This window comes from Strix uralensis, unplaced genomic scaffold, assembly GCF_047716275.1.
Source record: "Strix uralensis isolate ZFMK-TIS-50842 unplaced genomic scaffold, bStrUra1 scaffold_309, whole genome shotgun sequence".
In the NCBI taxonomy this organism is placed as follows: Eukaryota; Metazoa; Chordata; class Aves; order Strigiformes; family Strigidae; genus Strix; species Strix uralensis.
Window position 1 is genome coordinate 668 of NW_027436903.1, and position 26,257 is coordinate 26,924.

Here is a 26,257-nt window from a genome sequence, read left to right on the forward strand (position 1 = left end):
CGGATCTTTCTGTCTCTTAATTCATGAGCCTGGAGCACTCGTGCGCGTTCACTCTGGTCCCTACTGATAGTCAAAACAAGCATAGCTCCCTTATCTTTAGGGTGGTTGTGGTGGGTTTTGGGGGGGGGGTCAGGACAGATTGAGGGGGCTCCCCCTAACTCCCCCCACCCCCTCTCTCTCCCCGCAGGTGGCGGCAGCCGCGGCCGCAGCACAGGATGCCCCGGGCCCGGCCTGGCCGGGCGTTTGGTTCCGCTCTGAGCCCACCATGTCGGGCCAGCCCGGCCATGCCCCCTTTGCCAGCCTCCAGCCCATGGCCGAGCCCCCCCAGGTACCCCCAAAATGAGGTGGGGGGGGGCCCCCCCCGGGGAGGGGGGGGGGACCACATGACAACGGGCACCCCTGGGACCCCCTGAAATGGGGGGTGGGGGGGCACTAGGACCCCTGGGAGCCCTGAAGGGGTAGGGGGGGCACTAGGACCCTTGGGACCCCCCAGGGGGGGACATAGGGACCCTTGGGACCCCCCGAAAGCCCCCTGGGACCCCCAGTTCACCCTCCCAGTTGCCCCCGGTTCACCCCATATTCCCCTATAGAGCCCCCTGGCACCCCCAGTTTACCCCAGTTCTTCCTCCCAGTCCCACCAGTTCACCCTGTATCCTCTCATAGATGCACTGGGACCCCCAGTTCACCCCAGTTCCCCCCCCATAGAGCCCACTGGGACGCCCAGTTCCCCCCAATAGAGCCCACTGGGACACCCAGTTCACCCAATTCCCCCCCCCGAGCCTACTGGGACCCCCCCCAGACCCCCTAATTCCCCCCATATCCCCCGATAGAGCCCACTGGGACCCCCAGTTCCCCCCTATAGAGCCCACTGGGACCCCCACTTCACCCCAGTTCCCCCCCATATCGCCCCCTGGGACTCCCAGTTCACCCAATTCCCCCTCCAGAGCCTACTGGGACCCCCCCCAGCCCCCTTATTCCTCCCAGTTCACCCCCATAGAGCCCACTGGGACCCCCAGTTCCCCCGATAGAGCCCACTGGGACCCCAGTTCACCCAATTCCCCCCACAGAGCCTACTGGGACCCCCCCCAGCCCCCCTAATTCCCCCCATAGAGCCCACTGGGACCCCCAGTTCCCCCCCAGTTCCCCCGATAGAGCCCACTGGGACCCCCAGTTCCCCCCTATAGAGCCCACTGGGACCCCCAGTTCCCCCCCATATCGTCTCCTGGGACTCCCAGTTCACCCAATTCCCCCCACAGAGCCTACTGGGACCCCCCCGCAGCCCCCCTAATTCCCCCCCATAGAGCCCACTGGGACCCCCACTTCACCCCCTTGCCCCCCCAGAGCCTAATGGGACCCCCCACAAGCTCTCAGCCCCCCCAAGAGTCCCCCTGGCACCCCCAGGCCCCCCTCAATCCCCCCCAACGCCCCCTATATCCCCCCCCCCTCCCCTTAGGACCCCCAGAACCCCCTTGGCTGATATCGGGGGGGGTCAGGGCTGCTCCAGGGCCCCCTGGGGACCCTCTAATTCCTGTGTGTCCCCCCCAAACCCGGTGGCCCCCCAGATCCTGCCGGAGCTGAGCCTGCTGCAGCGCCGCATCCCCCTGAGTTTTCGGGACGCGGGGAGCGCTCCCCTGCGCAAACTCTCCGTCGACCTCATCAAGACCTACAAGCACATCAATGAGGTCAGCGGTGGGTGCCAGCACCCATGGGTGCACCCCCCCGGGGGGGTCTTGGGGGGGGGGTTTCTGGCACCCGGGGGTGCTCCAGGAGGGGTAAAGGCCCTTTATGGAGAGGTGTTTGTCACCCATGGGTGCTCTGGGAGGGGTACATCTCCCTGGGGGGGGTGTGTCTGGCACCCATGGGTGCCCCAGGAGGGTAAAGATCCTCTACAGAGAGGTGTTTGTCACCCATGGGTGCCCCAGGAGGGGTAGATGTCCCCTGGGAGGGGTGTGTTTGTCACCCATGGGTGCTCTAGGAGGGATAAAGTTTGTCTATAGAGGAGTGTTTGTCACCCATGGGTGCCCCAGGATGGGTAGATCTCCCCTGGGGGGGAGTGTTTGTCACCCATGGGTGCTCTGGGAGGGGTAGATCTCCCCTGGGAGGGGTGTGTTTGTCACCCATGGGTGCTCTGGGAGGGGGTAGATCTCCCCTGGGGGTTGTGTCTGGCACCCATGGGTGCTCTGGGAGGGGTAGATCTCCCCTGGGAGGGGTGTGTTTGTCACCCATGGGTGCTCTGGGAGGGGTAGATCTCCCCTGGGGGTTGTGTCTGGCACCCATGGGTGCTCTAGGAGGGGTAGATGTCCCCTGGGGGGGTGTGTTTGGCACCCATGGGTGCCCCAGGAGGGGTAGATGTCCCCTGGGGGAGTGTGTCTGGCACCCATGGGTGCCCCAGGAGGGGTAAAGATCCTCTACAGAGAGGTGTTTGTCACCCATGGGTGCCCCAGGAGGGTAGATGTCCCCTGGGAGGGGTGTGTTGTCACCCATGGGTGCTCTAGGAGGGATAAAGTTTGTCTATAGAGGAGTGTTTGTCACCCATGGGTGCCCCAGGATGGGTAGATCTCCCCTGGGGGGGAGTGTTTGTCACCCATGGGTGCTCTGGGAGGGGTAGATCTCCCCTGGGGGTTGTGTCTGGCACCCATGGGTGCTCTAGGAGGAGTAGATGTCCCCTGGGAGGGGTGTGTTTGTCACCCATGGGTGCTCTGGGAGGGGTAGATCTCCCCTGGGGGGGTGTGTCTGGCACCCATGGGTGCTCTGGAGGGGTAGATCTCCCCTGGGGGGGTGTCTGGCACCCGTGGGTGCTGTAGGAGAACCTCCCACGTCCCCCCAAATCCCCCCCTGCCCCCCCCACATCCCCCGTCACTGCCCCACACCCCCCCAAATCCCCCATCAGCCTCCCAAATCCCCCACCGACCCCCCACCGACCCCCCACATCCCTCCATTGACCTCCAAATCCCTCCAATGACCTCCCACAGCCCCCCACATCCCCCCCCGACCCCCCAAATCCCCCAGTGACTTCCCACATCCCCCCAAATCCCCCCACCAGCCCCCCACATCCCCCCACTGACCCCCCAAATTCCCCCAGTGACTTCCCACATCCCCCCAAATCCCCCCTGACGCCCCAAATCCCCCCACCAGCCCCCACATCCCCCCAAATCCCCCCTGACACCCCAAATCCCCCCACCAGCCCCCCACATCCCCCCACCATCCTCCCACACCCCCTCAAATCCCCCCACCAGCCTCTTACATCCCCCCAAATCCCCCCCTGGACACCCCAAATCCCCCCACCAGCCTCCCACATCCCCCCACCGACCCCCCAAATCCCCCCACCAGCCTCCCAGATCCCCCCCACCCCCCAAATCCTCCCACCAGCCTCCCACATCCCCCCACCGACCCCCCAAATGTCCCTATCAGCCTCCCATGTCCCCCAAATCCTCCCACTGACCCCCCAAATCCCCCCACCATCCTCTTACATCCCTCCAAATCCCCCCCACCGACCCCCCAAATCCCCCCCCCAGCCTCCCACATCCCCCCAAACCCCTCTACTGACCCCCCCACAGCCCCCCAAATCCCCCCTGCCCCTCCAAATCTCCTCCCACCTACCCAAATCCCCCCCCACCGACCCCCCCAAATCCCCCCGCCCATCTCCCACGCGTGCGTGTCCCCCCTTTTTTATGCCCCCCACCCCCTCCCCCAGGTTTATTACGCCAAGAAGAAGCGTCGGGCGCAGCAGGGGCCCCCCGAGGACGCCGGCACCAAGAAGGAGCGACGCCTCTGCAACGAGGGCTACGACGACGACAACCACGACTACATCGTCCGCAGCGGCGAGCGCTGGCTGGATCGCTACGAGATCGACTCCCTCATCGGCAAGGGCTCCTTCGGCCAGGTCGGGGGGGTCCCTGGGGGTCCCCAAATTGTCAGTGGGGTGTCCCCGCTCCACCCTCATCCTCCGTTTCCCTTCAGGTTCATCCCTGGGGTCTCCCAGAGCATCACTGGGGTCCCCAGAGCATCTTTGGGGGTCCCTACAGCATCCCTGGGGTCCCTCTGAAAGTCCTGGGGTCCCCTCGGAATCCCCAGACTGTCACTGGGGTGTTCCCCCTGCACCCCCATAATCCATTTTCCTTTAGATCCCTCCCTGGGGTCTCCCAGAGCATTCCTGGGGTCCCCAGAGCATCCCTGGGGTGCCTCTGAAAGTCCTGGGGTCCCCCTGACAGTCTTGGGGTCCCCAAACTGTCACTGGGGTGTCCCCGCTCCACCCCCATCCTCCGTTTCCATTCAGGTTCATCCCTGGGGTCTCCCAGAGCATCACTGGGGTCCCCAGAGTATCTTTGGGGGTCCCTACAGCATCCCTGGGGTCCCTCTGAAAGTCCTGGGGTCCCCTCGGGGTCCCCAAACTGTCACCAGGGTGTCCCCCCTGCACCCCCATCCTTCATTTCCCTTCAGGTTCCTCCCTGAGGTCTCTGCAGCATTTTTGGGGTCACCTAAGAGCATCCCTGGGGTCCCCAGAGCATCCTTGGGGTCTCTTTGACAGTTCTGGGGTCCCTCTGACAGTTCTGGGGTCCTCTTGGAGTCCCCAAACTGTCACTGGGGTGTTCCCCCTGCACCCCCATAATCCATTTTCCTTTAGATCCCTCCCTGGGGTCTCCCAGAGCATTCCTGGGGTCCCCAGAGCATCCCTGGGGTGCCTCTGAAAGTCCTGGGGTCCCCCTGACAGTCTTGGGGTCCCCTTGGGGTCCCCAAACTGTCACTGGGGTGTCCCCGCTCCACCCCCATCCTCCGTTTCCCTTCAGGTTCATCCCTGGGGTCCCCAGAGCATCCTTGGGGTTCCCCACAGCATCCCTGGGGTCCTCCTGAAAGTCCTGGGGTCCCCTCGGGGTCCCCAAACTGTCACTGGGGTGTCCCCGCTGCACCCCCATACTCCATTTTCCTTTAGATCCATCCCTGGGGTCTCCACAGCATTGTTGGGGTCTCCCGGAGCATCGTTGGGGTCCCTCTGAAAGCCCTGGGGTTCCCTGAGAGTCTTGGGGTCCCCTCGGGGATGTTCCTCCTGCACCCCCAGTCCTCCATTTCCCTCCAGGTTTATCCCTGGGGTGCCCCTGCCATTCTTGGGGTCTCACCCCATTCTTGGGGTCCCCCCAACACCTTTGGGGTGCCCCTGCAAGTCTTGGGGTCCCCCATATCCCTCCCAAATCACCCCAGATTCACCAGGGCGTCCACCCTGCACCCTCCATGTCCCACCAGGTTTCTTCCTGGGGTCCCTGCACCCTCTTGGGGACCCCCCCCCCATTCTTGGGGTCCCCCCAACACCTTTGGGGTGCCCGTGCAAGTCTTGGGGTCCCCCATATCCCTCCCAAATCACCTGCGGGGTCCCCAGATTCACCACGGCGTCCCCCCTGCGCCCCCCATCTCCCTCCAGGTTCCTCCCTGGGGTCCCTGCACCCTCTTGGGACCCCCCCCCCCATTCTTGGGGTCCCCCCAACCCTTTTGGGGTGCCCATGCAGGTCTTGGGGTCCCCCATATCCCTCCCAAATCACCCCAGATTCACCAGAGCGTCCCCCCTGCACCCCCCATTTCCCTCCAGGTTCCTCCTTGTGGTCCCTGCACCCTCTTGGGACCCCCCCCCCCCCATTCTTGGGGTCCCCCCAACCCTTTTGGGGTGCCCATGCAAGTCTTGGGGTGCCCCTGGGATCCCCCATATCCCTCCCAAATCACCCCAGATTCACCACGGCGTGCACCCTGCACCCCCCATCTCCCTCCAGGTTCCTCCCTGGGGGTCCCTGCACCCTCTTGGGACCCCCCTCCATTCTTGGGGTCCCCCCAACACCTTTGGGGTGCCCCTGCAAGTCTTGGGGTCCCCCATATCCCTCCCAAATCACCCCGGATTCACCAGGGCGTCCCCCCTGCACCCCCCATCTCCCTCCAGGTTCCTCCCTGGGGTCCCTGCACCCTCTTGGGACCCCCCCCTCCATTTTCGGGGTGTCCCCCCCAGTTTTGGGGTGCCCCTGCTCCCCCAACCCACGTGCCCCGTCCCCCCCCCGCAGGTGGTGAAGGCCTACGACCACCAGGCGCAGGAGTGGGTGGCCATTAAAATCATCAAGAACAAGAAAGCGTTTCTGAACCAGGCGCAGATCGAGCTGCGGCTGCTGCAGCTGATGAACCAGCACCACACCGAGATGAAGTATTACATCGGTCAGTGGGGCGCGCGGGGGCTCGCTTGGGCTCGCTTGGGGGGTACATGTGGGGGGCACACCTGGGCATGCTGGGGCTCGCTTGGGGGGCTCGCTTGGGGGTATGCTGGGGCTCGCTTGGGGGGCTCGCTTGGGCTCACTTGGGGGGCACACTTGGGCTCGCTTGGGGGGCACACTTGGGCTCGCTTGTGGGGGCACACTTGGGCTCACTTGGGGGTATGCTGGGGCTCACTTGGGGGGCTCACTTGAGCTCGCTTGGGGGGCTTGCTTGGGCTCACTTGGGGGGCACACTTGGGCTCGCTTGGGGGGCACACTTGGGCTCGCTTGGGGGGCTTGCTTGGGCTCACTTGGGGGACACACTTGGGCTCACTTGTGGGGCACACTTGGGCTCACTTAGGGGGCATACATGGGGGGCTCGCTTGGGGGGCACACTTGGGCTCACTTGGGGGTATGCTGGGGCTCGCTTGGGGGACTCGCTTGGGCTCGCTTGGGGGGCACACTTGGGGGGCTCACTTGGGGGTATGCTGGGGCTCACTTGGGGGGCTCACTTGGGCTCACTTGGGGGCATACGTGAGGGGCTCGCTTGGGGGGCTTGCTTGGGCTCGCTTGGGGGACACACTTGGGCTCACTTAGGGGGCATACATGGGGGGCTCGCTTGGGGAACACACTTGGGGGCTCACTTGGGGGTATGCTGGGGCTCACTTGGGGGGCTCGCTTGGGCTCACTTGGGGGGCACACTTGGGCTCACTTAGGGGGCATATGTGGGGGGCTCGCTTGGGGAACATGCTTGGGGGCACGCTTGGGGGGCACGCTTCAGCTCGCTTGGGGGTCACACACGGGGGGCACACTGAGGCACATGTTGGGGGCACGCTTGGGGGGCTCGCTTGGGGTTGCTTGGGGAAGTCGCTTGGGCTCGCTTGTGGGGCACATGGGGGCATGCTTGGGGGGCTCGCTTGGGGGACACACTTGGGCACACTTGGGGGGCACGCGTGGGGGGCTCCACCCCCCCAGCCCCTATCTCTGGGGCAGGACACCATCCCCATCTCCCCCCACGGAGGGACCCTGAGGCCAACCCCTGCCCCCTAAGCACCCCCACCCCCCCGAGCACCCCCCTTTCCCCTCAGCACCCCCCCTCACCGCCCCCCATTTTCCCCCCCCCGCCCCTGCAGTGCACCTGAAGCGCCACTTCATGTTCCGCAACCACCTCTGCCTGGCCTTCGAGCTCCTCTCCTACAACCTCTACGACCTCCTGCGCAACACCAACTTCCGCGGCGTCTCCCTCAACCTCACCCGCAAGTTCGCCCAGCAGCTCTGCGCCGCCCTCCTCTTCCTCGCCACCCCCGAGCTCAGCATCATCCACTGCGACCTCAAACCCGAGAACATCCTCCTCTGCAACCCCAAACGTTCCGCCGTCAAAATCGTCGATTTTGGCAGCTCCTGTCAGCTCGGACAGAGGGTGAGGTGCCCGCGGAGGACGCGCCCGCTCCCGTTGGCTCCGCCTCCTGGCCCCCGGAGGCCCCGCCCCCCGGGATGCTGAGTCCTTCCTTGGGTGCCTGTAGGGCTGTGGAGCACTAAGCCCCACCCCTGGAGGAACAAGCCCCGCCCACATGCCATGAGGACACGCCCCTTGCCTTGACTCCACCCACTGGGCCCGTAAGCCCCGCCCCCAGGATGCTGAGTCCTTCCTTGGGTGCCTGTAGGGCTATGGAGCAGTAAGCCCCACCCCCTGGCACGATAAGCCCCGCCCACATGCCACAAGGACATGCCCCCTTGATTTGGCTCCGCCCCCTGGGCCCATAAGCCCCACCCCCCAGAGGCCGAGTCCTTCCTTGGGTGCCTTTAGGGCTGTGGAGCACCAAGCCCCTCCCCCTGGCGCGATAAGCCCCGCCCACATGTCACAAGGACACGCCCCTTGCCTTGACTCCACGCACTGGGCCCGTAAGCCCCGCCCCCAGGATGCTGAGTCCTTCCTCGGGTGCCTTTAGGGCTGTGGAGCAGTAAGCCCCGCCCCCTGGCGCGATAAGCCCCGCCCACATGTCACAAGGACACACCCCTTGCCTTGGCTCCACCCCCTTGGTCCATAAGCCCCTCCCCCCCGGCTGTAAGAACACACCCCTTGCCAAGAAGACCCGCCTACAGTTGGGTCTATTAGGGCTGTGGAGCACTAAGCCCCGCCCCCTGGCGCGATAAGCCCCGCCCACATGCCATAAGGACACGCCCCTTGCCTTGACTCCACCCTCTGGGCCCATAAGCCCCGCCCCCAGGATGCTGAGTCTTTCCTTGGGTGCCTTTAGGGCTGTGGAGCAGTAAGCCCCGCCCCCTGGCGCGATAAGCCCCGCCCACATGTCACAAGGACACGCCCCTTGCCTTGGCTCCACCCCTTTGGCCCATAAGCCCCGCCCCCGGCTGTAAGAACACACCCCTTGCCAAGAAGACCCGCCTACAGTTGGGTCTATTAGGGCTGTGGAGCACTAAGCCCCGCCCCCTGGCGCTATAAGCCCCGCCCACATGCCATAAGGACACGCCCCTTGCCTTGACTCCACCCACTTGGCCCATAAGCCCCGCCCCCAGGATGCTGAGTCCTTCCTCGGGTGCCTTTAGGGCTGTGGAGCAGTAAGCCCCGCCCCCTGGCGCGATAAGCCCCGCCCACATGTCACAAGGACACGCCCCTTGCCTTGGCTCCACCCCCTTGGCCCATAAGCCCCTCCCCCCCCGGCTGTAAGGACACGCCCCTTGCCAGGAAGACCCGCCTACAGTTGGGTCTCTTAGGGCTGTGGAGCAGTAAGCCCCCCCCCCGGCGCAATAAGCCCCGCCCACATGTCGTAAGGACACGCCCTCTTGATTAGGCTCCACCCCCTTGGCCCATAAGCCCCACCCCCTGGACACAGAGTCCAGCCCCTAGGAGCCATGATGCACCAATCCCGCCCCCCCATAAGCCCCGCCCCTACACAAAGACACGCCCCCTAAATCCCTAAGCCCCGCCCCCGGTATGAAGCCACACCCCCTGCTTTGGCCCCGCCCCCAGCCTGCAGCAGACACCACCACCCCCATTTGAGACGGGGTGTTTTAAGCCCCGCCCCCTTGTGTCAAGCCCCGCCCCCTGCGCTCTAGCCACCCCCCTTGGGCGGTAACCCCGCCCCTTTTTAAAGACACACACACACACAACCCCCCTGCCGTCACCTGGGGGGGGGGCTCTCCCGCCTCCCCCTCGTGGCCCCGCCCCCCCGGCTTGGCCCCGCCCCCTCCCCCGCTGACGCCCCGCCCCTCTCTCTCCCCAGATCTACCAGTACATCCAGAGCCGCTTCTACCGCTCCCCCGAGGTGCTGCTGGGGCTGCCCTACGACCTGGCCATCGACATGTGGTCCCTGGGCTGCATCCTGGTGGAGATGCACACGGGCGAGCCCCTCTTCAGCGGTGCTAATGAGGTGGGCGGGGCTTGGGGAGGGTGGGCGGGGCCTGCTGGGAGATGAGGCAGGGCCATGGGGGGGGAAGGCAGGGGTTAAGGTGAGGTCAGAGCTGGGGGAGGTGTAAATTGAGGAGTGTGTCTTTAAGGGGTGGCACTGGGGTGGGCGGGGCTTGGGGAGGGGGCGTGGCCTGTTGGGGGAGGGGGCGTGGCCTGGGGTGAGGGCGGGGCTTGGGGGGGTCGGAGCTGGGGGAGGTGCGAATTGAGGAGTGTCCCTTTAAGGGGTGGCACTGGGGTGGGCGGGGTTTAAGGAGGGGGTGTGGCCTGTTGAGGTGGGCGGGGTCTCCTGGGAAAAGGGGCGGGGCCAGACCTGGAGGGGGGTGCACCCTGGAAGCGTCGAGGCGGGGGGAGGGGGGTGGCTTTGGTGCCATAGGTAGGGTGAGTCCCCAGGGACATCCCTGGGTGGCCTCGGGGAGCCTGGGGACACCCCTGAGAGGGTCAAAGTGGCCTTGGGGACATTGTGACAAGGCTGGGGTGGCCTTGGGGACATCAGGGATGTCCTGGGCAGGGCCAAGGTGGCCATGGGGACATTGGGGATGTCCTGGGCAGGGCCGAGGTGGCCTTGGGGACATCAGGGATGTCCTGGATAGGGCCACGGTGGCCTTGGGGACATTGGGGACATTGTGACAAGGCCAAGGTGGCCTAGCTGACATCAGGGATGTCCTGGGCAGGGCTGAGGTGGTCCTGGGGACATCAAGGATGTCCTGGGCAGGGCCGAGGTGGCCTTGGGGACATCGTGACAATGCCGAGGTGGCCTTGGGGACATCAAGGATGTCCTGGCAGGGCCGAGGTGGCCTTGGGGTCCTTGGGGACATTGTGACAAGACTGAGCTGGCGTTGGGGACATCAGGGATGTCCTGGGCAGGGCCAAGGTGGCCTTGGGGACCTTGGGGACATTGTGACAAGACCGAGGTGGCCTTGGGGACCTTGGGGACATCATGACAAGACCGAGGTGGCCTTGGGGACATCCGTGTCCTTGACCCATGTTGGAGGACCACCATGCTGGTGGCCTCGAGGTTGCCACATCCCCTTTTCCCAGGAAGTTGGGTGGCCTTGGGGATACCATGGACGTCACCGGGGGGGTGGAGGGTGGCCTTGGGGACCCCGGTGGCCTTGGGGACAGCGGTGACGTCCCCCCCGGTCCCCAGGCCGACCAGATGAACCGGATCGTGGAGGTGCTGGGGCTGCCCCCCCCCCACATGCTGGACCAGGCCCCCAAAGCCCGGAAGTACTTTGAGAAGCTGCCAGAAGGGGGGTGGGCCCTCAAGAGGAACAAGGAGAGCAAGAAGGTGAGCGGGACCCTCCCAGTATGGACCAGTAAGAGTTTCGGGACCTCCCAGTATGGCCCAGTGGATCTTCAGAACCTCCCAAGCTCCACTCAGTTGGTTCTTGGTGCCTCAAGGATGTTCCAATGGCTCTGAATTGTATCCCAGTATGACCCAGTAGCCCTTTAGGACCTCCCAGTATGCACCAGTATGAACCAGTAGGCCTTTAGGGCCTCCCAGTATGGCCCAGTAGCCCTCAGGACCTCCCAGTACAGCCCAGTAGATCTCCAGAACCTCCCAAGCTCCACTCAGTTGGTTCTTGGTGCCTCAAGGATGTTCCAATGGCTCCGAATTGTATCCCGGTATGACCCAGTAACCCTTTAGGACCTCCCAGTATGCACCACTATGAACCAGTAGGTCTTTAGGGCCTCCCAGTATGGCCCAGTAGCCCTCAGGACCTCCCAGTAGAGTCCAGTAGATCTCCAGAACCTTCCAAGCTCCACTCAGTTGGTTCTTGGTGCCTCAAGGATGTTCCAATGGCTCTGATTTGTATCCCAGTGCCTCCCAGTATGGCCCAGTAACCTTTTAGGACCTCCCAGTATGGCCCAGTAGTCCTTTAGGACCTCCCAGTATGGCCCAGTAGCCCTCAGGATCTCCCAGTATGGCCCAGTAGATCTTCAGAACCTCCCAAGCTCCGCTCAGTCGCTTCTTGGTGCCTCAAGGATGTTCCAATGGCTCTGATTTGTATCCCAGTGCCTCCCAGTATGGCCCAGTAACCTTTTAGGACCTCCCAGTATGGCCCAGTAGCTCTCAGGACCTCCCAGTATGGCCCAGTGGATCTTCAGAACCTCCCAAGCTCCACTCAGTTGGTTCTTGGTGCCTCCCAGGATGTCCCAGTGTATCCCAGTCCCTCCCAGTATGGCCCTGTTGCCTTTCAGGGCCTCCCAGTATAGCCCAGTATCCCATCAGGGCCTCCAAGGCCCCCCCAGACCCCTTTCCCTTACCTGGGAACCCCCAAACCCCTCCGATTTCCCCCCAAACTCCTCAGATCTCCCCTCAAGGACCCCCCCAAACCCTCAGTTTCCCCTCAGGGACCCCCAAAACTTCCTGTCCTTCTCCTGGGGACCCCCAAATCCTTCAGTTCTCCCCCCAAACCCCTCAGATACCCCCCAAGAACCCCCCCAACCCATCAGATCCCCCCAAGGACCCCCCAACCCCTCAGATCTATCCCCAAACTCCTCATATCTCCCCCCCAGGGCCCCCCCCAAACCATCAGATCCCCCCAAGGATCCCCAAATCCCTCAGATCTGTCCCCAAACCATCAGATCCCCCCCCAAGGACCCACCAAACCCCTCAGAGCTCCCCCAAGGACCCCCAAACCCCTCAGATTTCCCCCCAAGCCCCCCCCCCAACTATCCGATCTCCCCAAGGACCCCCAAATCCCTCAGGTCTCCCCCCAAACCCATCAGATTCCGCCGAAGGACCCCCAAACCCCTCAGATTTCCCCCCAAATCCATCATATCTCCCCCAAGGACCCCCAAACCCCTCAGATACCCCCCAAGAACCCCCCCAAACCATCAGATCCCCCCAAGGACCCACCAAACCCCTCAGATTTCCCCCCAAGCCCCCCACAACCATCTGATCTCCCCCAAGGACCCCCCAACCCCTCAGATATGCCCCCAAACTCCTCATATCTCCCCCGAGGGCCCCCCCAAACCATCAGATCTCCCCAAGGACCCCCCCAAACCATCAGATCCCCCCAAGGACCCCCAAATCCCTCAGATACCCCCCCAAGAACCCCCCCAACCCATCAGATCCCCCCAAGGACCCCCAAACCCCTCAGATCTATCCCCAAACTCTTCACATCTCCCCCCCAGGGCCCCCCCCAAACCATCAGATCTCCCCAAGGATCCCCAAATCCCTCAGATACCCCCCAAGAACCCCCCCCCCAACCCATCAGATCTGCCCCCAAGGACCCACCAAACCCCTCAGATCTCCCCCAAGGACCCCCCCCAAACCATCAGATCCCCCCTCCAAGAACCTCCCCCCACCCCACCCCGCCTCTGTCCCCTCCCAGGAGTACAAGGTGCCGGGGACGCGCCGACTCCACGAGGTGCTGGGGGTGGAGAGCGGTGGCCCGGGTGGCCGCCGGGCGGGGGAACAGGGCCACGCGCCCTCCGACTACCTGAAGTTCAAGGACTTGGTGTTACGGATGTTGGACTACGAACCCCGAAGTCGCATCACCCCCTTTTACGCTCTCCAACACAACTTCTTCAAGAAAACCAACGATGAAGGTACCAACACCAGCAACAGCACCTCCACCAGCCCGGCCATGGAGCACAGCCACAGCACCAGCACCACCAGCTCCATCTCCAGCTCGGGTAGGGACCCCAAAACCACCCCCCTGGGCTTTGGGGTGCTGGGATGTGACAGGGGTTGGACTTCTGGGGCAGCGTGGGGCCCCAAAACGTGGCTGTTGGGTTGGGTTGTGTCCCAGAGCCATCGTTGTCCCACCAGAAGCTCAATGTCCTGCTGGATGGTGGCTCCCAAGGCCTCCACAAGCTCTTGGTCATCTCCCATCTCCATCCCTGTCCCACCAGGCTCCATGTTCTCTGGGGTTTCATCTTCTCAGGTCATCGTGGTGCCCCAAAACGTGGCCATGGGGTTGGGTCGCGACCCCGATCCATCGTTGTCCCACCAGGCTCCATGTCCTGCTGGATGGTGGCTCCCAAGGCCACCACAAGCTCTTGGTCCTCTCCATCTCCATCCCTGTCCCATTGGGCTCCATGTTCTCTGCGGTTCCATCTTCTCAGCTCATCGTAGGGCCCCAAAACGTGGCCATGGGGTTGGGTCGTGTCCCTGATCCATCCTTGTCCCACCAGGCTCCGTGTCCTGCTGGATGGTGGCTCCCAAGGCCACCACATGGTCTTGGTCATCTCCCATTTCCATCCCTGTCCCACCAGGCTCCATGTTCTCTGCGGTTCCATCTCCTCAGGTCATCATGGTGCCCCAAAACGTGGCCATGGGCCTCAATCCTCTCCCAGATCTGTCATTGTCCCACCAGGCTCATGTCCTGCTGGATGGTGGCTCCCAAGGCCACCACATGGTCTTGGTCATCTCCCATCTCCATCCCTGTCCCACCAGGCTCCATGTTCTCTGGGGTTTCATCTTCTCAGGTCATCGTGGTGCCCCAAAACGTGGCCATGGGGTTGGGTCGTGACCCCGATCCATTGTTGTCCCACCAGGCTCCATGTCCTGCTGGATTGTGGCTCCCAAGTCCACCACAAGCTCTTGGTCATCTCCCATTTCCATCCATGTTCCACCATGATCCATGTTCTTTGGGGTTTCATCTTCTCAGGTCATCGTGCTGCCCCAAAACATGGTTTGGTTTTGTCCCATGTCCATCCTCGTCCCACCAGGCTCCATGTCCCACTTGACGGTGGCTCCCAAGTCCACCACAAGCTCTTGGTCATCTCCCATCTCCATCCCTGTCCCACCAGGCTCCATGTTCTTTGGGGTTTCATCTTCTCAGCTCATCGTGGTGCCCCGAAATGTGGCCGTTGGGTTGGGTTGTGTCCCAGATCTGTCATTGTTCCACCAGGCTCCATGTCCTGCTCAATGGTGGCTCCCATGTCCACCACAAGCTCTTGGTCTCCCATCTCCATCCCTGTCCCATTGGGCTCCATGTTCTTTGGGGTTCCATCTTCTCAGCTCATTGTGGTGCCCCAAAACGTGGCCGTTGGGTTGGGTCGTGTCCCTGATCCATCCTTGTCCCACCAGGCTCCGTGTCCCAGTGTCTGGTGGCTCCCAAACCACCCCCACCCCCAGTCCTGTCCCCTCCCCATCCCTCCAATCTCCTCCTCCTCCTGGGTGACATCTCCTGGGTGCCCCAAGTCCCCCCTTAGGGACCTCCCCGTCGCAGGCCACCACCTCTGATGCCCCCGTTGTCCCCCCTCAGGTGGCTCCAGCGGCTCCTCCAACGACAACCGCAGCTACCGCTACAGCAACCGCTACTACGGGAGCGCGGCCCCCCCCCACGCCGACTACGAGATGCAGAGCCCCCAGGTACCGCCCCTGGCACCCATGGGTGCCACCCCCCTCTGGGGACAACCCCGGCCAGGGCAGGTGGGAGACGCGGCCCTTGGAGACATCTTGGTTCCATGGGTGGGAGATGTGGATGGAGGTTGGGGACTCCCGGGATCCCTCTGGTGGCACCGGGAGGGTGACGTGGACCTTGGGGACACTTGGGATCCCTCAGGTGACACCGGGAGGGTGACACGGACCTTGGGGACTCTTGGGACCCTTCTGGTGACACCAGGAGGGTGACATGGACCTTGGGGACACTTGGGATCCCTCAGGTGACACCGGGAGGGTGACATGGACCTTGGGGACCCCCAGGATTCCTCTGGTGGCACCGGGAGGGTGACATGGACCTTGGGGACACTTGGGATCCCTCAGGTGACACCGGGAGGGTGACATGGACCTTGGGGACACTTGGGATCCCTCAGGTGACACCGGGAGGGTGACATGGACCTTGGGGACCCTTGGCACTCTTCTAGTGACACTGGGAGGGTGACATGGACCTTGGGGACCCTCGGGATTCCTCTGGTGGCACCAGGAGGGTGACGTGGACCTTGGGGACACTGGAGTCCATGAGGTTGCGTTGGCCATGAGATGGGGAGCCTGGGGACACCAACGCCTTGTGCCACCTACCCAGGGCACCTTGGGGACACCGTAGCCACGAGATGGGGACCTCGAGGACCTCATGGCCATAAGTTGGGGACCTTGGGGACCCCATGGCTGTGTGTCACCCAGCCAAGACACCCTGGGGACACTATGGCCACCAAGTGGGGACCTTGAGGACCTCATGGCCATAAGTTGGGGAACTTGGGGACACCATGGTGATGAGGTGAGGACCTTGGGGACACCATGACCATGACGTGGGGATCTTGGGGACCCCCTGATGATGACATGGGGACCTTGGGGACCCCATGACCACCAGGTGGGCACCTTGAGGACCTCGTGGCCATAAGTTGGGGACCCCATAACCATGTGTCACCCCCCCAGAACATCTTGGGGACACCCTGATGATGACGTGGGGACTTTGGGGACCTCATGACCATGACCTGGAGACTTTGGGGACCCCATAACCACGTGCCACCCACCCCGAGAACATCTTGGGGACCCCATAACCATGACGTGAGGACCTTGGGGACCCCATAGCCATGTGCCACCCCCCCAAAACATCTTGGGGACCCCCTGACGATGACGTGGGGACCTTGGGGACCTTATGACCATGACCTGAAGACTTTGGCCACCCCATAACCCATGATGTGGGGACCTTGGGGACCCCATAACCACGTGCCACCCCCCAGTACATCTTGGGGACCCCATAACCATGTGCCACTCCCCCAAAACATCTTGGGGACCCCCTGACGATGACGTGGGGACCTTGAGGACCTCGTGACCATGACCTGGAGACTTTGGGGACCCCATAACCACGTGCCACCTCCCCCCTCTCCCCGAACATCTTGGGCACCCCATAACCACGACGTGAGGACCTTGGGGTCCCCATAACCATGTGCCACCCCCCCAGAACATCTTGGGGACACCCTGATGATGACATGGGGACTTTGGGGACCTCATGACCATGACCTGGAGACTTTGGCCACCCCATAACCACAATGTGGGGACCCTGGGGACCCCATAACCATGATGTGGGGACCTTGGGGACTCCATAACCACCTTCCACCCCCCCAGAACATTTTGAGGACCCCATAACCACGTGCCACCCCCCCAAAACATCTTGGGGACACACTGATGTTGACATGGGGACCGTGGGGATCTCATGACCATGACTTGGAGACTTTGGACACCCCATAACCACGTGTCACCCCCCCCCCCCCCCAAACATTTTGGGGACCCCATAACCACGACATGAGGACCTTGGGGACCCCATAACCATGTGCCACCCCCCCAGAACCTCTCGGGGACCCCATAACCATGACCTGGGGACCTTGGGGACCCCATAACCATGTGCCACCCCCCCAGAACATCTTGGGGACCCCCTGACGATGACGTGGGGACCTTGGGGACCTCATGACCATGACGTGGAGACTTTGGACACCCCATAACCACGTGTCACCCCCCCCCAAACATTTTGGGGACCCCATAACCACGACGTGAGGACCTTGGGGTCCCCATAACCATGTGCCACCCTCCCAAACATCTTGGGGACCCCCTGATGATGACGTGGGGACCTTGAGGACCTCGTGACCATGACCTGGAGACCTTGGGGACCCCATAACCACGTGCCACCTCCCCAAAACATCTTGGGGACCCCATAACCATGACATGGGGACCTCGGGGACCCCATGGCCACGTGTCACCCCCCCAGAACATCTTGGGGACCCCCTGACTATGACGTGGGGACCTTGGGGACCTCGTGACCATGACCTGGAGACTTTGGGGACCCCATAACCCATGACGTGGGGACCTTGGGGGCCCCATAACCACCTTCCACCCCCCCAGAACATCTTGGGCACCCCATAACCACGACGTGGGGACCTTGGGGACACCGTGACCCCCCCCCAAATCTAACACCCCCCCCTTTCTCTCTCTCTCTGTCCCCCCAGGCCCCCCCAACGCAGCCGCCCCGACCTTGGCCCGGGGGGGACCCGGCCGCCCCCGCCACCGTCAGCGACGCCTTCGCTCCCTTGGGACCCCCCAAACCCCCCCCAATTTTGCCAGGAGGAGGAGCAGGAGGAGGGGGGGGCGCCCCCCCCTCTTCTTTCCCACGGCCCCCCCCAGCCCCCCACCCCCCCCATCACCACCACCACCACCAGCACCACCAGCACCACCAGCACCACCAGCACCACCCGCCACCACCAGCCCCCCAACTTCCCGGGGGGGTCCCCTTAAGCGAGCGGATGGATTTGGGGGGACCCCCCCCTCCTCCCCCTCTACTACCGCCCCCCCCTCCTCCTCCTCCTCCTCCTCCACCGCCCCCCCCGCCTCCTCGTCACCACCCGGACTGTCACCCCTTTGTCCCCCCAATTTTCCGGACTCGAGGGGGGGTCACCGGAGGCGGGGGGGGGGGGCGGCACAATCGGGGGGGCGGCAGGAGGTGGCGGGGGGGGGACGACGACAGCGAGCGCCACCACGATGTCATCGACGGCGGGAGGAGGAGGCGGGGGGGGGGGGGGCCACGACACCCCCCCACCCCCCGTACGGGGGCCCCCATTTACGGGGACGCCCCGATCACGAGGACTCGGCCATTTTGGGGGGGGGGGGCGTCCCCCAAAGTACGGCCGCCAGCTCTTGACACAACCCCCCCCCCCCCCCCCCCGCACCCCGTGGCTCCCCCCAGCCCCCCCCGGCGGTGTGTGTCCCCCCCCCGCGGCGCTTTATTATTATTATTATTGTTATTATTAATTATTATTAATTATTATTGGGGGGGGCGGGTAGGAATTGGGGTAAGGGGGGGGGGAAATGGCTGAAAATCGGGGGGGGGGGGGCACCCACCCTTTTTTAGGGGGGTGTTACCTCTTGAGGGGGGGGGCGCTGCCACCTCCGGGGGGGGGCACCCAGACATTGAGGGGGGGGGGTTCTGCCTTTTGGGGGGGGGGGGGGGGCACCCATCCCTTTGAGGGAGCACCCAGTGATTGGGGGGGGGGGGGGAGCACCCACCCATTTTGGGGGGGGCTGCGACCTCCGAGGGGGGGCACCCACCTCTTTTAGGGGCACCCGCCCGTTTTGGGGGAGCGCACCCACAATTTAGGGGGGCCCCCCCACCCCCTTTACCCTTGGGGGGGGGTTCTCAGCGTTCCCCCCCCCCCCCCCCCCTTAGCTCTATGTGGTAGCACCCATGGGTGGGGGTGCCCCCCCCCCCCGGTCTGTTTTTAATTCATTGTACCAAAGATGGTGCCCCCCCCCCCCCGTGCCCCCCCCCAAGGGTGCTGCCCCCCCCCCAAGGCCACCCATGGGTGCTGCCCCTCCCCCCTCACACCCAAGGGCCACCCATGGGTGCTGCCCCCCCCCCCCCCTCACGGGGGGGAGGGGGCGTGTCCCCAGGGGGGGGCGGTGAATAAACTGGTGACAGCAGCACCCGTGGGGTCCCCTCACTGCTCCGGCCATGGGGGGGGGGGCTATAGGGGCTGATCTATAGGGTATGGGGGGGTGTAGGGGCTGGGGGGATCTATAGGGTGTAGGGGATGGGGGGTCTATAGGGTATAGAGGGGTGTAGGGGCTGGGGGGGGTCTATAGGGTATAGAGGGGTGTAGGGACTGGGGGGATCTATAGGGTGGTGTAGGGACTGGGGGATCTATAGGGTATAGAGGGGTGTGTAGGGACTGGGGGGGGTCTATAGGGTGTAGGGACTGGGGGATCTATAGGGTATAGAGGGGTGTGTAGGGACTGGGGGGATCTATAGGGTGTAGGGGCTGGGGGGATCTATAGGGTGTAGGGGATGGGCAGGGTCTATAGGGTATAGAGGGGTGTAGGGAATGGGGGGGGTCTATAGGGTGTAGGGTGTAGGGAGTGGGGGGATCTCTAGGGTGTAGGGGCTGGGGGGTCTATAGAGTATAGAGGGGTGTGTAGGGACTGGGGGGATCTATAGGGTGTAGGGGCTGGGGGGATCTATAGGGTGTAGGGGATGGGCGGGGTCTATAGGGTGTAGGGTGGTGTAGGGACTGGGGGGATCTATAGGGTGTAGGAGCTGGGCGGTCTATAGGGTGTAGGGGCTGGGGGGTCTATAGGGTATAGAGGGGTGTAGGGGCTGGGGGGATCTATAGGGTGGTGTAGGGACTGGGGGGGGTCTATAGGGTGTAGTGACTGGGGGGATCTATAGGGTATAGGGGTGTGTAGGGACTGGGGGGATCTATAGGGTGTAGGGGCTGGGCGGTCTATAGGGTGTAGGGGCTGGGGGGATCTATAGGGTATAGAGGGGTGTGTAGGGACTGGGGGGATCTATAGGGTGTAGGGGCTGGGGGGATCTATAGGGTGTAGGGGATGGGCGGGGTCTATAGGGTGTAGGGGAGTGTAGGGACTGGGGGGATCTATAGGGTGTAGGGGCTGGGCGGTCTATAGGGTGTAGAGGGGTGTAGGGGCTGGGGGGATCTATAGGGTATAGAGGGGTGTGTAGGGGCTGGGGGGATCTATAGGGTGGTGTAGGGAGTGGGGGGATCTCTAGTGTGTAGGGGCTGGGGGGTCTATAGGGTATAGAGGGGTGTAGGGACTGGGGGATCTATAGGGTGTAGAGGGGTGTAGGGGCTGGGGGGATCTATAGGGTATAGGGGTGTGTAGGGACTGGGGGGATCTGTAGGGTGTAGGGGCTGGGGGGATCTATAGGGTATGGGGGGTATGGGGACTGGGAGGGTTTATATGGTATAGAGGGGTATAGGGACTGGGGGGATCCATAGGGTATAGGGGTCATAGAGACTGGGGGATCTATAGGGTATTGGGGGGGTTATATGATATAGGGGGTATAGGGATCAGGGAGAATCTATAGGGTATAGGGGGTATAGGGACCGGGGGGCTGTCTCTAGGGGGTATAGGGACTGGGGGGATCTTTAGGGTATAGGGGGGTATAGGGACAGGGGGGCCTCTATAGGGTGTAGGAGAGTATAGGGATGGCAGGGTGCTCTATATATAGGGACCGGGGGGGGGGGAGCTTATAGGGTATAGGGGAGCTATAGGGACCAGGGAGGGGGTATATGGTATAGGGAGCAGGGGGGATCTATATGGTACAGATAGAGTATAGGGACTGGGGGGCGAGTGTCTCTATAGGGTATGGCACATAGGGGGGGTATTTGGGCGGGGGGCGCTATAGGGTACAGGGACCAGGGGTGCGCTGTAGGGTGTAGGGGGGGTATATGGGCTCTATAGGGTGTAGGGGAGTATAGGGATCAGGGCTGGGGGGTCTTTAGGGTATGGGGGGGGTATAGGGCTGGGAGGGACCCTATAAAGTATAAGGGAACTATAGGGACTGGGGTGTGGGTCCCTGTAGGGTATAGGGGAGCTATAGGGCCTGGGGGGTCCCTATAGGATCAGGGGAGGAGCTGTAGGGTCTAGGGGAGCTGTAGAGATGGGAGGGGGGACCCTGTAGGGTATAGAGGAGCTATAGGGATGGAGGGGTCCCTATAGGATCATGGAGAGCTGTAGGGATGGGAGGGAGACGCTATAGGGGACCTATAGGAACTGGGGGGACCCTGTGGTGGCTGGGAGAGCTATAGGGACCATGGGACTCTCTATAGGCTCAGGGGGAGCTCTGGGGGCTGGGAAGGGACATTCTATAGGATATAGAGGCCCTATAGGAACAGGGAGACCTTTTATAACATCAGGGGGAGCTATAGGGGCTAGCAGGAGGGTCCTATAGGATCGAGGGGAGCTATAGGGGCCAGAGAGACATTTTATAGGGTTGGGGAGAGCTGCAGGGACTAGAGGGGGACCCCATAGGGTATAGGGGAGCTATAGGGGAAGGGGGCGTCTATAGGGTGGGGGGGGAGCTGTATATGGGCTGGGGGAGGCTATAGGGGCTCTATAGGGATCCCAATCTATAAGGGCCCTGTGGGGCCTGGGGGAACTGTAGGGACTAGAGGGGAGGGAACAACCCTATCGGGTATAAGGAAGCTATAGGGGGTGGGGGGGAGGGCTATAGGAATGGGGGGACCTGCAGGGACTAGGGAGGAGCCTATAGGGGAGCTGTAGGGATGGAGGGACCCTGTATAGGATGGAGAGGACCTATAGGGACTGGGGTGACCATGTAGGGCCGGGGGGGGGGGGGCTGTAGGGACTGGGGAAGCCTCTATAGGGTCAGAGGGAGCTATAGGGATGGGGGAGAGACCCTATAGACTATAGGGGAGCTGTAGGGATGGGGGATAGAGCCTATAGGGTATAGGGGAGCTATAGGGACAGGGTGAGCCTCTGTTGGGGGGGAGCTGTAGGGATTGGGGCACACTATAGAGTCTGGGGACACTATAGAGGTTTAGGGGCACCCTATAGAGTATAAGGGAGCTCTAGGGGCCAGAGGGGTCCTATAGGGTCAAGGAAGAGCTATAGGGCCTGGGAGGACCATGTGGGCTTAGAGCTATAGGAGCTTGGGTGGAGGGGTCTGTATAGGGTGTGGGGGATCTATAGGGACTGCTGGGACCCTAAAGGGTCAGGGGGAGCCATAGGGACTGGTGAGACTCTAGAGGGTCATGGAGAGTGGTAGGGGGGCTGGGGGGACCTTATGGAGAATGGGGGTGCCCTATAAGGTGGGGGAGAGGTATAGGGGCTGGAGGAGACAGTATAGGGGCTGGAGGGGACAATATAGGGTCAAGGGGACCCATCCCTATAGGTCTGGGGGAGTATAGGGGCTGGAGGAGACCCTAGAGGTTACAGGGGAGGACCCTATAGAATAAGGGGGAGCTATAGGGGCTGGGGGACCCTATAATAGGCTCAGGGAAGCTGTAGGGACTATGTAGAGCATATAGGGCCTGGGGGAGCCATAGGGACTATGCTGACCATATAGGGGCTCGGGGGGGGGGAGCGTTTAGAGTCAGGGGAAGCTATAGGGGCTGCGGAGACCCTATAGGGTCAGCGGGATCTATAGGGGCTGGGGGGAGGACATTGACCCTATAGGGTGAGCGGGTGCTAAGGGGCTGGTATGACCCAGGGGGAGTCTATAGGGGCTGGGGGAGAGCACCCAGTGGGACCCTATAGCACCTGGGAGGGGTCCTTACAGCTCCTGGGAGGTCCCTGTAGCACCTATAGGGCCTGAGAGACTCCTTGTGGTATCTGGGGGGGGGGGGGGTGTCCCTATAGCACCCAAAGCTCTGTAGGGGCACCTGGGAGGAACCCCTATAAGGTCTAGGGGTGTCTGTGAGGTGCTGGGGGATCCCTATAGCTCCCAGGGGCCCCTATAGAGTCCAGTGTTGCCTCTATATACTTATGGGGATCCCCTATAGCTTCCCCAGGGCCCCTAAATACGCCCTGGAACCCCCTGTAGACCCTCAGAACCCCTAAATATCTTCAGAGACCCCCTATAGGGGCCCACGAGCACCTAAATACCCTCAGGGACCACCTATAGACCCCCGCCAGGGCCCATAAATACCCTCAGGGAGCTCCTATAGCCCACCCAGGGCCTATAAATAACCCATTATAGCTCCCACAGAGCCTCTAAATACCTTTAGGGACCCCCCCATAGACCCCCAGGACCCCTAAATACGCCCCTGGGACTCTCTATAGATGCCGAGGGCTCCTAAATAGATATGGGGACCCCCTATAGACCCCACAGGGCTCCTAAAATACCCCCTGGGAATCTCTGTATCCCTCCAGGGCCCCTAAATAGCCTCGGGGACCCCCTATAGAACCCCAAAGCCCCTAAGTGCCCCTTGAGAACCCCTATAGCCACCTCAGTGCTCCTAAATACCCCCTGGGATCCCCTATAGCCCCCCTCAGAGCCCTTAAATACCCCCCCTTATACCCCTATATCTCCTCAGAGCCCCTAAATACACCCCTGGGACCCCCTATAGCCCCTAAATACCCTCCTTAGACCACCTATAACCCCCCCCCAATCCCCTAAATACCCCCTGGGATCCCCTAGAGCCCTTAAATAACCCCTAGAATCCCCTATAGATCCCCCAGAGCCCCTAAATACTCCCCTATACCCCCTATAATCCTCCCCTGAGCCCCTAAATACCCCCTGGGACCCCCTGGAGACCCTAAATACCCTCAGCAACCCCCTATAGCCCTTAAAAAATCCCCAAGGATCCCCTATAGCCCCCCAGGCCCCCTAAACACCCCCCTTGAACCCCCTATAGACTCTCAGAACCCCTCAATACCCCGCTATAGCCCCCCCTGGGGCCTAAATACCCCCCCTTTAACCCCTATAGATTCTTAGAGCCCCTAAATACCCCCTACAACCCCTTATAGCCCCCCAGGCCCCCTAAACATGCCCCTTGAACCCCCTATAGACTCTCAGAGCCCCTAAATACCCCCTATAGCCCCCCCCCGGACTTTAAATACCCCACTTGAACCCCCTATAGACTCTCAGAACCCCTCAATACCCCCTATAGCCCCCCCCCCCCCGGACTCTAAACACCCCCCTTGAAGCCCCTATAGACTCTTAGAGCCCCTAAATACCCCCTACAACCCCCTATAGCCCCCCAGGCCCCCTAAATACCCCCCTTTTAACCCCTATAGACTCTCAGAACCCCTAAATACCCCCTATACCCCCCCCCCCGGGCCCTAAATACCCCCCTTTAACCCCTATAGACTCTCAGAACCCCTAAATACCCCCTATACCCCCCCAGGGTCCCTATATAGCCCCCAGGGCCCCTATAGACTCTCAGAGTCTTTTTTTGCCCCCAGGGGCAAATTTTGGGTCTTTTATTGCCCCCAGGGGGCAAATTCAGATTTATTTTACCCCTTGGGGGAAATTTTTGGTTCTTTTATTGCCCCCAGGAGTAAATTCAGGGTCTTTTATTGCCCCCAGGGGCAAATCTTGGGTCTTTTCTTGGCCCAGGGGTAAATTGAGATTTATTTTACCCCCTTGGGGCAAATTCAGGGTCTTTTATTGCCCCCCAGGGTAAATTCAGGGTCTTTTATTGCCCCCAGGGGTAAATTTTGGTCCTTTTATTGCCCCCAGGAGTAAATTCAGGGTCTTTTATTGCCCCCAGGGGCAAATTTTGGTCCTTTTATTGCCCCCCAGGGTAAATTCAGGGTCTTTTATTGCCCCCAGGGGTAAATTTTGGTCCTTTTATTGCCCCCCCAGGGTAAATTCAGGGTCTTTTATTGCCCCCAGGGGTAAATTTTGGTCCTTTTATTGCCCCCAGGGTAAATTCAGGGTCTTTTATTGCCCCCAGGGGCAAATTTTGGTCCTTTTATTGCCCCCCAGGGTAAATTCAGGGTCTTTTATTGCCCCCAGGGGTAAATTTTGGTCCTTTTATTGCCCCCAGGGTAAATTCAGGGTCTTTTATTGCCCCCAGGGGTAAATTTTGGTCCTTTTATTGCCCCCAGGGTAAATTCAGGGTCTTTTATTGCCCCCAGGGGCAAATTTTGGTCCTTTTATTGCCCCCCCAGGGTAAATTCAGGGTCTTTTATTGCCCCCAGGGGCAAATTTTGGTCCTTTTATTGCCCCCCAGGGTAAATTCAGGGTCTTTTATTGCCCCCCAGGGGCAAATTTTGGGTCTTCTATTGCCTCCAGGGGTAAATTCAGATTTATTTTACCCCTTTGGGGCAAATTCAGGGTCTTCTATTGCCCCCACGGGTAAATCCAGGCCTCACAATTACCCCCCCGGGGTAGATTCAGGCTCTTTTGTTGCCCCAGGGGCAAATTTGGGGTCTTTTATTGCCCCCTGGGGCAAATCCCGGGCTCACAATTACCCCTTGGGGCAAATTTTTGCTATTTTATTGCTCCTAGGGGCAAATTTTTGGTCTTTTTTTTTTGCCCCAGGGGCAAATTTTGGGTCTTTTATTGCCCCTAGGGGCAAATTCAGGGTCTTTATTGCCCTCAGGGGCAAATTTGGGGCAATTTATTACCCCTGGGGGCAAATTTGGGGTTGGTTTTGCCCCCCCGGGGCAGATTTTCCCTTTAACTCTGCCCCTTTTTTTACTGTTTCTACCCCTTTTCGCCTTAATCCTGCTTCTTTTTTTTGCCGTTTTTGCCCCTTTTCACCCTAAATCTTTTCACCTTAAATTTTGCCCCTTTTCACCTAAATCTGCCCCTTTTTGCTGCACCAGCAGCCCTGAGCGTACGACCCCAAAACAGCCGGATTTGAGCCCAAAATGGAGGGGGAGGCTGTGGGGACGGAGGTGACGTGTCAGTGAGTTGACCCCAAAACACAGGGATTTCAGCCCAAAATAGAGGCGGGGATGGTGCCAGGGGGTGTTTGGGTTGACCCCAAAAGTGGTGGATTAAGCCCCAAAAGACAGGGGAGGGAAATCTGAGTATTTTGGGGGCAATTTGGGTGGTTTAGGTGCAATTTGGGTATTTTGGGGGCAACTTGGTGTTTTGGAGACAATTTTGGTGATTTTGGGGCACTTGGGCATTTTGGGGCAATTTGGGTGTTTTGAGGGGTAATTGGAGTGTGTTGAGGGACAATTTGGGTGGTTTGGGGGCAATTTGGGCATTTGGGGGGCAATTTGGGTGTTGGGGGGAAATTTGAGTGTTTCGAGGGGCAATTTGGATTGTTTTGGGGCCAGTTTTGGTGGTTTTGGGGCAATTTGGCTGTTTGGGGAGGAACTAGGGTATTTGGGGGGAATTTGGGTGTCTGAGGGGCAATTTGGGGATTTGGGGGGCGATTTTGGTGATTTGGGGGCAATTTGGGCATTTTTGGGGCAATTTGGGTGTCTTGATGTGTT

The 26,257-nt window shown here is 61.4% G+C and overlaps 1 protein-coding gene across 1 annotated transcript; it reads left to right on the plus strand.

Moving 5' to 3' along the window:
- The first annotated feature begins 265 nt into the window (after positions 1 to 265).
- On the plus strand, positions 266 to 25,674 carry LOC141938795 (dual specificity tyrosine-phosphorylation-regulated kinase 1B-like). Its single transcript, XM_074857798.1, has 19 exons — positions 266 to 328; positions 1,563 to 1,682; positions 3,695 to 3,883; positions 6,039 to 6,186; positions 7,355 to 7,641; positions 9,464 to 9,610; positions 10,796 to 10,936; positions 12,990 to 13,293; positions 14,871 to 14,977; positions 17,548 to 18,038; positions 24,359 to 24,421; positions 24,482 to 24,513; positions 24,574 to 24,606; positions 24,699 to 24,730; positions 24,792 to 24,823; positions 24,914 to 24,977; positions 25,039 to 25,163; positions 25,381 to 25,454; positions 25,637 to 25,674. Exons 1-19 carry the CDS (start codon positions 266 to 268, stop codon positions 25,672 to 25,674), a joined length of 2,490 nt encoding a protein of 829 aa, XP_074713899.1.
- Positions 25,675 to 26,257: the final 583 nt, after the last annotated feature.